The sequence below is a fragment of the Rutidosis leptorrhynchoides genome, chromosome 11 (genome assembly GCF_046630445.1).
Source record: "Rutidosis leptorrhynchoides isolate AG116_Rl617_1_P2 chromosome 11, CSIRO_AGI_Rlap_v1, whole genome shotgun sequence".
NCBI lineage: Eukaryota > Viridiplantae > Streptophyta > Magnoliopsida > Asterales > Asteraceae > Rutidosis > Rutidosis leptorrhynchoides.
Genome location: NC_092343.1, coordinates 270,215,966 through 270,229,938, shown reverse-complemented (window position 1 = coordinate 270,229,938; position 13,973 = coordinate 270,215,966). Strand labels below are relative to the sequence as shown.

Sequence of the window (13,973 nt, the reverse complement as noted above, 5' to 3'; positions counted from 1 at the left end):
ATATCATTTATCAGGCTTTGTAAGATAGGGGCGTTACATTTGTATTAATTGAAAAGTTTTGTGGTTGTTTGTAAAAACATAAAAAGGTTTGTGGTTGATTTGCAAAAACAAAAGGTTTATATTTTTAGATAAGGTATATATGTGGTTATTTGTTTTCCTATCAAATACCCGTAAAGAAGATTATGGTTGAAGTTAGGTGGCAATCGTTTTGTTCTCAATTATAGTGGCAGTGTTGTTTTATTCATTTTACTAAAAAAAAGTTTTATTTTTTAACTTTTTTTATTTTTGACACTTTAAAGTGAAAATAACTTACCTAATGACACTTAAAAGTGTCAAAAAGTTAATATCAATTAATTTTTTGAACCTATATTTTTTTCACGCTTCAAATTTTTTGACATCATATTTTTTCACCCTTTTAAGTTATATTTAAACTTTTGACGTCAGCGACGAAGAAGAAGTCGACACGTTAGACTCACTCCTTTGATTTATAAAGATGTATATACATTTGATTAATTTAATAATTATTAAATACATTTGTTAAATACATCTTATCATGATCATCACCTTACAAAAGCTCTTAAAAATCAAAATATTACAGTATGTAATAAAAAAAGATAAAAATTTTGTTAACGAGCAACTTTAATACTGCCGTTAACATGTATAAACTACTAGTACAATTTAGAAAATGTTATTTTATTTTAATAAATAACTGTTCAGTACAACACTTTAAAGTAGCGTTAATAAAAAAATTAATAAAAAATAAAAAAGTAAGTTGTTAGCAAAATTCTATTAAAAATAATCAAAAATTAGATGAATAAAGTTGGCTGTAATGGTAGTCAGTGGGATCACTTATTTTTACTTTTACCTTTTTTAATCAAGAGTTTATATAAAGTTGTGGAAAATGGAGGAATCTCGTCTAACTTGTTAACTCTTAGATCCCCACACACCTAAAATTCTTCCCAACTATTGTATGTGTATATATAACACAACCAACTACTACAATTAATTAATTGAATCTAAATAAATCAACACTTATTTTCTCATATTGTAAATGGAGACTTCCCCAGTTTTCTCCAAAAGTAACCATCATGATGTTGTCAAGACTACTATCCCCATCAAGGGTGGTTGGAAATCAGCCATTTTTATCATTTGTAAACTCTCCTTAATTTCTTATTTAATTTTAATTTTATACATAAACACACACATACTATGCCTAAACTTTTGTTAATTAATTTAATCATGGTATATAATATTGTTGCATGCAGTTGTTGAAATTGGAGAGCGATTCGCGTACTATGGCGTGTCGGGAAATCTTATAATATACTTATTACGTGTTTTAAAACAACCTCTTGCAACCGCAGCTAAAAATGTTAATTTATGGCATGGTGTTTCGGCTATCTTTCCGCTTGTTGGTGGTTTCATGGCGGATTCTTATTTTGGTAGATTCAAAATTATCGTCTTCTCATCTGTTACGTATCTCTTGGTAGGTTATAATTTCTTCTACTCTCACGTCATAATTAATCTTTTATTTCTATACGTCTATATCTTATCACATGAGGAAACATCATATCTATCTTAAGTTTATTATTTGCTTTTTTGATTACTTGTTTTGCTTGCCAAGATTACTATATTTTGTTCATATTTTTGATATAATTAATGTCTCTTCCTGTTTTTAGTAATATGGAGTAATAAAATAGATATTATTCCGTAGACAATCACACAACTCTAGCGTTTCATGAGCTTAGCTCCAACAACCTTTTTTATACTAGACTTCATCTAATATTATACTTGTGTAGTTGTGTATATATATAACAAATTAAAAAGACCTATTATTTATATTGAACTCTTATTTATTTATATTCTTTGTATTCGATTAATGTTGTTTTTATATAATTTGAATTCGATTTGATGGTTTAAATGAGGTGACAGTTAAATTAAATGGTTCACATTTTGCCAAACCATGCAGCCATGTTAATCAGTGTAATGTCATGACTTCATAAAGAAGGCAGGTCACATATGTTTATTTAAATTAACTAGTGAATTTATTATATTTGTTTTATTTTTTTAATATATGTGATTTACACATGTTTTATATTTACGTTTTACATTTTATGTTTTGTGTTTACATTCTTACAATTTACGTAATTTACGGTAATTTACGTTTACATTTACTTTTCACGATTTATTATGTTTTTTGTTTACCTTTAAAAATTAATATACATATATTATCAATTACTATATTAATATATGTACATTATATATTACTCCCTCCGTCCCATCTTAAATGTCCACTGTTGACTTTTCAAAGTCTTTCTTTGTCAGCTTTGATCGCAAATATTTTTATATGCGCTAAATAATATCTGATAAAAATTATATGAATGAATTGAGTTTTAAATGTATTTTCATTCATATAATTTTCATCACTTATTATATAAAACAAATAAAAATATTAATGGTCAAAGTTGATAAAGAAAGACTTTGAAAAGTCAACAGTGGATTATGCGTAAAATCAGGTATATAATTTATATTAGGAAAAATACCGATTTAAAGAATATTACACACTCACGAGCAGTGTACCCGATCGTGTAGCAGTATAGATTTGGTAATTTCAAGTATCGTTCCAAGGATAGTTTAGACGCAATTCAAGATTATTGACTAATAAATATTAAACTAAAAAATGAAATAAATAAACATGCAAACAATTTGGGTTTGCTATTTAACGATTAGACAAATCAAGAGTAGATCAAAAGTAAAAGACAATATTTTTGGTTTTAAGAGTTTATCAAATGAAAACAAGAAAGCAAATAAGCTAGTTTTATATCAAATGGAATGGAAATGTTCGTCTAGACCTTTTACCCTCGGTAATGGATGTTTTTATACTTTAGCCCGATAAAACAACTCAATTGCATGCAAATTACTCAGTCGACCCGTCAAGAGTTCTCTTTAGCAAGTACTCAAACTAAAATTACTAGATGTAGGGTTCCCTAGCACCTAAGACCTTTTCGTTTGTGATAAATTAATTAACTAGATCAAATATTCGAATAACAATTGCCTTTGCGTTCGCTCTACACAATTCACCCCTATGATGTCTAACCATTTGAACCCAATTTACCACCTTGGTCCGGTTTAGCAAACAATCAATTAAGACAAATCAATTGTAAATCAATATATTAAATTGACAAGAGTTCTCTTTATCAAACAAATATACTAATCAATTGAAATCATCAAGTTTAACAAACATAAGAATGGGTCTTTATTCAAACTATTGAAATAAACATGCATGAGTTTGTAAATCATCAATCATAACATCCAAAACCTTGGTTATTAATCTAGACAAGTATTAAAAAGCTTAGCCAACAATCATGGCTAATGACAAAATCACAAATAAATAAATAGGAGAATTCATTATTTTTGAACAAAGAGATAAACCTAATGAATATAGAAATATTGAAAGATGAACGAATCGATGAGTGTTTTCGGAATGATTGAACCGTTTAGATGACCTTGAGATTCTCCAAAAATCACTAAAAATCGTCCTTGAGCGGCTGCAAATCGTCCAGAAAAAAGTGTGTAGAAGTTAGGGTTAAACTTCCCTGTTTATACCCTCAAAATCGCCAGGCAGAGTCGACCCGCGCCGCGGCTTAATACATGCAATGAAGTTTCATAATTAAACAAACCTCGACCTGATTTTTACTTTATAACCCGCGCCGCGGGTCCTTCGGCCGCGTCGCGGCTTAACACACAAACAGACTTTCTTCTTTTTGTTAGATCCTCGGATCGCCGCGAGTTCTATGGCTGCGCCGCGGCTTATAACTACTGGAGGGATGAACGTGTAGACTTGGAAAAACGCCACCGAAATCAACTTTAACTAACACACGGAGGTAATGAAGATAGAATATCATAAAATGTACTTCAAACCACTCCAAAAACCGTAACAATGACCTTCTCGACTCTCAAAACTCAAATCTATCAAATATCCCCCAAAGTAGCTCCAATTCGTATCCAATGGACCAAAATGCGACTGATATTGCGCAAATAAACATGTGCAAATTAAGCAATATCAGTGGACACTTGAGATGGGACGGAAGGAGTAGTATACAGTTTATAGTATCTGTTATTTTGAAAAGAAAAAAAAATGTATTAGTTAGTATACATGATTTTATCATAACATTAATATTATTTGTGGAATTTAAACAATTCAGTTATATAAATTCGACTGATTATTTTGGTATGCAAGTCGCGTATGTGGGTTTGTAATCATCCCCGGACCCGAACTCGCAAAAATAAAAAATTTAAAGACCATTCTCATATCGGCCTGAAACTCACAAAACCCGAATCCGACCTAAAAATGTAAGGTTTGAAATTTTCCCATTGGATGCGGGTGTTTTCTCATTCCTAGTTTTATGTTGGATGAGCACCTATGAGCGACGGGCACAGATACCGTGATCAGCGAGTAATCCTGTAAAATCATTACGAGTTACGTTACATTTATGTTTACGCTAACTTTAAAACGTTTACATTTACATATTTTAAATTTGTAAGTTTTGAATTTGAAAAAAAAAAAAAAAAAAAAAAAAAAAAAAAAAAAAAAAAAAAAGAGACGACTTGAATCTTTTTTTGTTAACTATATAAATTCAATAATAAATACTTGTGAATATTTATTAAGGATAAATGTTAGACGTCATTCACTCATTTGGTTACGTGATAGCCGATATACGTTGTAAATTATGTATTGACGCGCGTAACTCAAAACACATAGGTACACTCACACTCGACACTACTTAATTGGATCCCTTTTTCCTTGCCTTAGACCCACCTTCCCCTTTTTAATTTGATTTAATAATAATTATTTAGAAAATATAACCCAAAAACTAAAGTAAAAAACAATTAAGCTTTTGATAACGTGTATTAAGATACACTTTTAGCGGATATACAATTCACTTAAATAAGAGTACTCCTATAATTAAAATTATTTATTACACTCATAAGGATAACATTTCATATATACCTCTAGGCTGCACTTCTTGGATAAATCCATTCGTGTTTAAAGTCATTGTCCTGCAAATTTTGGCATTCCTAGTTTTCCAAATTAAATCCAAAGCATCCCTTCCCATATATCTTTAGTCACTTTGCTTATCAACCCAAGATATATATATATATTCGAATCAGATAAATCACCTATTTCAAAAAATTGCGGATTCAAGAACCTCTTTGCATCATGAAATAACAAAAAATGTAAAAATCAATACCCTTACTAACAACTTCAAGACTAGCAGTAGCATGCTCTTAGGGACGGTACTTGGTGAATTTCGGCTAAGTGTTCACTCCCTTTAATTTTGAGTACTTTACCTAATTAGTTTGAAATTACTATTATTACTATTACTATATATATACAATAATAATAATAATAATAATAGCCAAGCATGTTAAATGATAAAAATGCTCAATAAGTATAGTAACTTTACGCTGACGTTAGCATGACATCAATTATTTAGTCATTTTGTGATTTTCTTTTTGAGAAATGTTTTTCTAATTTTTTTTTCCAAGTCCAATTATTTGACCTATGGCCCTAGCCACTTTCTAGTTTATAATATTAGAGGTAAAAAATATATATATATTATTAGCCTCTCAAATCCCAAAAGAGTTTCACTTCATACTCTCGCTTGTAGCAAAAAAAAAAAAAAAATATTAAATAAATTCACCTTTGTTTCTTGATTGATAAGTTGTGTTGCTATATGTTCACTTTGTTTGTATTACTAATACTAATAATTAAGTCTAAAGTCAAAATATAACATGGTACATCACATGAGAGAAGCATCCTCAAGAGATCAAGCTTTTCCGATGTGGGACCAAAGCACTAAAGTTTTTGACTTACGTGCTTGGTAGGATATTAATTTCCCTTGTTTACTTCTAAAATTTTTTTTATTAATTTTGACATTAAATATCTTTATTTATATTATATAATATTTAATAAAAATTATATAAATAGTTTTAAAACTTAGTTCAGTCATATAATTTCTATTGTATAATAGGTAGGATTGATTTATGTCCACCAACATGTTATGTATATAAGCTCGTGAGTCTCTCTTTTTTCTAAAATCAATTGGTGATAGAAAGAGGTTCTTAAGTGTCTTATATGCATACATATTTTTCTTTCTACTTCCTATGTGGGAAACCGATTAGCTCCAACAATCACTCCCCTAATCGGTTTGTTCATGCACTCGTATCGTATAACGTGGCTTTTTACCCCGGACCCGTTCATTTACATCTCGACTTTTCCCAGACACCCGACCTCTTTCCCCTGGTCACGTCCAAAGTCACCCCGATTTGAACCGCTGTTGCCACAATGATTACAGCCGTGCCACCTGCTCTGATACCACTTGTAGGATCGTTTTAGGTCCACCACCATGTCCTGCATATAAGCTCAAGAGTTTTCTAGTACTCTAAAACCAATTGGTGATAGAGGAAAGTTCCCCTAAGCTTATATACAAGCATTTATTTCTTTCTCATTCCTATGTGGGACACACTCTAACCGATTAGCTCCAACAATCACCCCCTCCCCTAATTGATTTGTTCATGCACTCGATTAGCTCTAACAATCACCCCTTAACCGATTAGCTCTGATACCATTTGTAGGATCGATTTAGGTCCACCAACATGCCATGCATAAAAGCTCATGAGTCCCTCTTTTCTCTAAAACCAATTGGTGATAGAGAAAGGTTCCCAAGTGTCTTATATGCATACATATTTTTCTTTCTACTTCCTATGTGGGACACCCTAACCGATTAGCTCTAACATAATACAAATCCAATGTTTACAGTCAAAGTTAAAAAAAAAAAAAAAAAAAAAAAAAAAAAAAAACAGATTTTAAAAGCTAATAATGTTTCACTTGTTGTGGAACGGAGAGATTAGTTAACATATATTACATCCCTTTAACGTTCATGCTACTATTATATCAATCTTAAATAACTATTCACTTATATATATATATATATATATATATATATATATATATATATATATATATATATATATATATATATATATATATATATATATATATATATATATATATATATATATATGGGCACGATCCATGGATAAGCTTAAAAGGAGTACAAACGGAATAAGCAAAATAAAATTTTTTTTTTTTGAATTTTTTTTACATTCATAATTCTGCATTAAAATGTACCTCTAATCAATTTTTTTCATAAAAAAAACGTTCAAAATCTTTCAAAAATCGATGATGAATGGTAAAATTAACCATTCATCGGGATAATTTATCATTCATCTTGTTTACGATGAATGATAAAATTAATCAATGCTAAAAAAACCAGATGAATGGTTAAATTAACCATTCATCTGTTTTTTTTATCATTCATCATAAACAGATGAATGGTTAAATTAACCATTCATCTGCTTTTTTTTAGCATTGATTAATTTTATCATTCATCGCGAATAAAAATGAATGATAATTAACCAGATGAATGGTTAATTTTACCATTCATCATCAATTTTTACCATTCATCATCGATGTTTACCATTCATTATCGATTTTCGAACGATTTTGTTAAAAAACTTTTTAAAATTTTTTCGTTTTCTTCTATTTGCATATTAAAGGATCGTTTTTTTTATAAACAAAAATTAAAATTTTACTTATCCAGTTTGTGCCCCATTTAGTGCTTATCCATGGATTGGTCCACTATATATATATATATATATATATATATATATATATATATATATATATATATATATATATATATATATATATATATATATATATATATATATATATATATATAGTGGCGGAGGTATATGGTAACATATGGGGTCATATGACACCATTGAAAACCTATATATTGGGCTTATAGTGTTGAAAATAGTAGTATAATATTCTGAATGGTCAACAAATGACACCAACGAATTTTTAATATGTAACTCATTCATTAAAAACCTCATTCATTAAGGTTTATTGATTTTTAGATTTTATACTTAATTTAGTTCGAACTAGTTTATATCATATATTAGTCAGAGTTTGTCAATTAATCTCTTGTTTTTTTTTAACCGTAAGTGGCACATTGATGGTAACCTGACTTCTCATAGGGGAGATTAGAGATTCGACTCTCATGTGTTGCAAAAAATATTTCCTTTGTAGTTAGCCCATTTAATGTGCCTCAGAGGTTTTACACGTCTATGTATTTGAACCTCACCCGGGGGGATTTTACCACACGCGATGTTTGTATGGATTCGTCATGGGTGTTTCCTCTCGAGGGGCTATAGGACTGTAATGGTTAGTACCAGGGAAATGATCGGGTCGGTGGGCTCCGACATCGTATTCGGACCTCAGTCAGTGACTCTCCTAGCTGTTGTTAAAAAAAAGTTTAATCTCTTTTTAGAATTGGTACGTTTTAATATTATATTATGACACCATCCATGCGAAATCCTGGCTTCATATATATATATATATATATATATATATATATATATATATATATATATATATATATATATATATATATATATATATATATATATATATATATATATATATATATATATAATTAAATTCCTCTTTTCACTCCCGCTTATAATAATGTTTTAAGTAAATTTATTCAAACTTATCATGATTATAAAGTTTAATTGATATTTATCTAACAATTATGAAATTAACACAAATTGTTATGAGACAATTAGTACTTGGTAATAATATATATGAAAAATATATTATGTTTGTAGGCCAAAGTGTAGCGAGCTTTTTCTTATTATTACTTTTGTATTATAAGTAAAAAAGTAAACTATTCATAGGTGTAAGTCAGTATGTCTTAGAATCTGAATCTATTTTTCTATTTCAATTTCAATTTCAATTTGGAATAAAACTTCACTTAAAAATATTTAAGTAATACGGAGTATATGAATCAGAGTAGTGGTGCTCAGCCCCCTAAATGTAATTGCCTTATATACTTGTGTTTTCAAGGAGAAATTTTAAGTTGCATGAATTTAGAGGTTAGAGTTTGTGTTGTAGTGGGTTGCAATAGCACTATAATTTGGAGAAAATGGAAACATGTTCTCAATTTTCAATTTATGTCCCTTCAGCTAATGTTTAGATTCTAATAATTCTATTGTAGCCCTACAAAAATTGTTTAGATTCTAATAATTCTATTGTGCCCTACAAAAATAATATTGTGTCGACTATTCAATCTCTAATTTGTGAATAAATATATGTTTTCTTAAGTAGTCCAAAAATTTTAAAATATCTCAAAATAATTATTAACTTTTACAATAATCAATCAGATAGAGTTTAGATGAGCCAAAAAAACCCGCATGATGTGACACAGGGAGTGTTAAATTTTCTTTAAAGAAAATATATCTATTTTGAATGATAGTTTTTTTGGGCAAAAAATAGAATATATATATAAAAAAAAAAAAAGAATCATTTCATCAAAGAGATGAATGATCCAAAATTACAATGAAAGGCAAGTAAGCCAAAAGTGCTTACGTCCAACAATTCTTGAGCCATGAAAGTACTAATACAACAAGAACGAAAATACATGTAAACTGTAAACAAAACATGAAGTAGTCTAAGCCAAGTTTTTGAAATAAAGGAGAACATGTTCTGTTTGTAGCCAAGCTTTAACCATTGAAATCGAGATTGTGTTCTTCTTTTTGTTTCATCTTGGATAATAAAACTCGAGACCTCAATGTGGTTGCCATGACGTGAACACTATCAAACGAATCATGTATCCATAATTCATTCAATATAGGTCATGAAACCCCTTTCACCAAGTTTCTTGTATCACCAAAAATTGATTTGTTAAGAACTTTGTGATATATAAGTATTAAATGAGCGATAAAAATTTTCACCAAACGATAAATCTTTAAAATTAATTATCATGACTCATAATATGTACATTTTTATATTTAATAAATGAATTCCACATTGGCGTGAAGAAAAAATTAATTACTAACAAAAAAGTAAAACCTGAGGATACAAGATCCGCACTTCGTTTGCCTTTAAATCATGAGGATATTTTTATCATTTGATGCAACAACATTAAATTTGATTGATTGTTAGAATAAAAAAAACATTAATATTTTCACATTCATAATTGATAAATTCACAATAACTGTTAACTAAATAGTTGTAGTGAATTGATAAATTCACAATAACTGTGAATTAAATAGTTGTAGTATATAAGGACATAGATCTATACGAGTATTCGTTGTTAAGGGCGTTTTTCTTTTAAAAACGACTTCGTTTCTATATGAGTATTCGTTTTTTCGCCCAAAAAAAAAATATAAGGACATAGATCTATCAACTTTACTAAAAATAATTGGGAAATAACCACTAAGGTCAAATAAAGGCCGCAATGCCCAAGGGCGGATCTATCTCAGATCCAGTGGTAGCACGGGCTACCACTGGAAAATGCGATGTAGTGGAAAAATTTCGGGATTTTTAACTAATGATACTACTGGATAGCGTAATTTTTTGTGTGTGACACCACTGGATAGTGTAATTTATTTTGGACTTTTAACTAGTGACACCAGTAACTACGAAACCTTGATCCGCGACTGGCAATGCCTCCCATTTGATACTTTAGAATATACTTGTATATAATGTATAATACTCATAACAAATGTTTGTTAATCAGCAGTATGAGCTTGAAAGAAATGAAAATTTGTAGCTTAAAAATAAATCATGTGTTCGAGTTTCATTTATTCTATTAACATATCGATTATTCGATGTTTTGAGATATTTGTATCTTCTAACAATTAAGACCCTACAAGGTTATGTTAAAAAATATAAAATAAAATAAAATAAATTGAGTGTACATAGTTTTTCGATAGGGTTTTTTTAAAACAGTTTTAATTTTTATATATGATTGTCGACCTTAGTGAAAATAAAATGATACTTGACACTTGAATACTTGATGTTGCATAAATTGATAAACAAAATTTATTGGTTGTCAAATTTATGAAATTTCGTTAAGGTTAACGTACTATAGTTAACTCAAGTCTAACTTCCGTTATTTGTTAATTCATGTAACAGGGACTAGTATTGTTGGTGATATCAGCGGAAGCAATACCGTTGAACCATCGTCTATTACCATTTTTTGTGGCGCTTTATATAATCAACATCGGAGAAGGTGGTCACCGCCCTTGTATACAGACGTTTGCTGCCGACCAGTTCGATGAGGTGGATCAAGCCGCCAAAAGTTCATTTTTCAACTGGTGGTATTTAGGCATTGTGATGGGTGCTTGTAGTGCCATACTAGTTGTGGTTTATATTCAAGATCATAATGGATGGGGTTGGGGGTATGCAATTCCCACAATCGTCGTTGCAATTGCACTTGGCGTGTTTTTATTCGGGACAAGTACGTATCGTAAGGAGGTTCCCGTAGGGAGCCCATTTACGAAAGTCGCTCAGGTGATTGTGGCTGCGTATAAGAAGCGTAATATGTCGCTTAAAAATGATTGTCATGGCATGCATCTTGACGCCGGAGAAAACGGTCTCACTATGTTAGCTCGCACTAACCAATTCAGGTACTTATATTTTTTTCGAACAGCAGAAAATTTTATTAAAAAAATAACCAACTAGAAAAACAATTCAGGTACATATACAAATATTTCAAATTACACGTGTATTTTTTTATTGTTTTTTTTTATTGAAGTAGACTTTCTTTATACATTATGTCTGAATTTCTTAGTGACAGTCATAGGTTGATTTTAAGCATATTAGTTAATTCTGAATTAGTTCAGTACAAATGTGATTATCGGTCACTAACATTCGTCACCTACTAAGACAGGTTTTTAGACAAGGCAGCGATGATTGACGAAATCGATATATCATCCGAGAAAACGGACAATTGGAGACTATGCACCGTAAACCAAGTCGAACAGGTAAAACTCCTCTTTCGGTTGATCCCAATATCGTTATCATGTTTAGGATTCACCATTGTGATAGCCCAACTAGGCACCTTCTACACCAAACAAGCCACCACCTTAAACCGCCAATTCGGCTCAACCAATTTCAAATTCCCACCGGCATATTTTCAAGTCATCCCGGGCATAACAATTCTAATCGCGGTCCCACTCTACGAACGTCTCTTAATTCCAACAGCTAAACGCTTCACCGGCCACCCTTCGGGAATCACAATGCTCCAAAGAATTGGGTTCGGGATTTTTTTATCGATCTTGACCATGATTGTATCCGCACTCGTTGAGTCCAAAAGGGTCAAAGTTGCAACACACTACGGACTAATTGATAAACCGGAAATTGTTCTACCGATGAGCGTGTGGTGGTTGGTCCCACAATACGTCCTGATGGGGATATCGGATGTGTTTACGATCGTTGGATTACAGGAGTTGTTTTACGATCAAGTTCCGGAAGAGATGAGGAGTATGGGTGCGGCGGCTAACTCAAGTGTTGTGGGTATTGGGAGTTTTATGAGTACTGCATTGATATCTTTGGTTGAAGTGGTTAGTGCACAACATGGTGATGAATGGTTCAAAGGAGATAATTTGAACAGGGCACATCTTGATTATTTTTACTGGCTGTTGGCATGTTTGAGTGGGTTCAGTTTGGTTTTGTATGTGGGTTTGGCTAAAGGTTTTGTTTATAAGAAGCTTCAAATAAATAGTGAGGTTTAGTGTTGCTGCAAGGTAGGAATCTGTGGTTATAAATGGTGTAATATATATAGTTTGGATTTGCATGTGACTTTGACCTATATAAATGAGAACCACATAATGATGCATAACTATACTTTAATATAAAGATTTTCATGTGCAAGTAGATTAATAATTTTGTTTGAAAAGCTAATCTTATTAATCCTCGTAATGACAATAGCCATGTTTACATACTCTAAAAGTACACAAGGTGAAGGCCTTACAATAAAGTAGATTAATGCTGATGTAGATTAAGGTTATAATCAAAATATTATGAATTACCTTATTACCATTTAGATTAATGTTGATGTAGATTAAGGTTATAATCAAAATATTTTGAATTACCATTAGAGTTACTTTTAAAGTTATATATGTATATTATATAAATGATATGAAGAAATATCAAACTATGTGTTACATCTATGACAAACTCGGTCAAAATGAAGATGATTTAGAGATGACAAAATAAACACACCATGTTGATTGCATTATCTGTCATAACTATCAGTTTGACCAGACTTTGAATTGAGGGACCAAATTTTTTTGTATATTTTTTCAATTTGTCTTGATGAACACAGTGACTACGATTAAAAGGGATGGTATTATTTAACTTTAAATTAAATACAATCATTTTAGATTTGCTTAATGTAGAGACTTTTAATGTATGGATCAAATTTAATAGTATGATATCACCGCACAATATGTATTGGTTTGTTCAATGTTGTATTTGTATTTGGTATTTATCCTATATTACTAAATGAGGTGGACATTTAACTAGTTTTCGCTATCCAAAGCTTATCAAACGCCAACAATAAAAGATTCACAAAACTGACCCTTACACAATATTATACTTGTCAATTTTTCAGGGGTAAAAAATATAAAAAATTTTATTTCCTTAAAAAAAACTTAAACAAACTTTACCCAAAATTTTTACGGCCAATCTCCTCCTGCTCGCCGCACGTTAAATTTTTCCCACACCACCGTTAAACTCGAAATAATTTTACGAACACAATGCAACTAATTATACACGAAACGGACGTTTTTTAAAAACGGCCAAATATTTCGGGCTATCTTTTATACATATACATACACGTATAATAAACAACCCAAATTACGCGATTTTTCTTCTGTTAAAAACGTGCATGCCATTAGGTATACTAAGTACTAACCACGTGTATCCAAACACACCCGTCGCATCGCGTTTTCAATTCTATAAATACAAAATGCTACGTCAAATATGAATATTCTACTCGGAAAGTCCACTTTTTTAGTCAAAGATAGTGAATTTGAGTGGTTATTATAATACT

The 13,973-nt window shown here is 30.5% G+C and overlaps 1 protein-coding gene across 1 annotated transcript; it reads left to right on the top strand.

Annotated features, from left to right (window-relative positions):
* Nucleotides 1-953: 953 nt before the first annotated feature.
* On the top strand, nucleotides 954-12,758 carry LOC139876792 (protein NRT1/ PTR FAMILY 5.4). The gene is made up of 4 exons (XM_071864164.1): nucleotides 954-1,151; nucleotides 1,266-1,483; nucleotides 11,051-11,544; nucleotides 11,808-12,758. The coding sequence occupies exons 1-4, from the start codon at nucleotides 1,052-1,054 to the stop codon at nucleotides 12,649-12,651; spliced, it is 1,656 nt and encodes a 551-aa protein (XP_071720265.1). The 5' UTR covers nucleotides 954-1,051; the 3' UTR covers nucleotides 12,652-12,758.
* Nucleotides 12,759-13,973: the final 1,215 nt, after the last annotated feature.

What these genes read in the sequence shown, in the direction of transcription:
- LOC139876792 (XM_071864164.1), top strand. Translation starts at nt 1,052, where the DNA reads ATGGAGACTTCCCCAGTTTTCTCCAAAAGTAACCATCATGATGTTGTC. An exon ending in ATCAGCCATTTTTATCATTT is followed by an intron (nt 1,152 to 1,265) that starts GTAAACTCTCCT and finishes TGTTGCATGCAG; the next exon opens with TTGTTGAAATTGGAGAGCGA. An exon ending in GCTCGCACTAACCAATTCAG is followed by an intron (nt 11,545 to 11,807) that starts GTACTTATATTT and finishes CTACTAAGACAG; the next exon opens with GTTTTTAGACAAGGCAGCGA.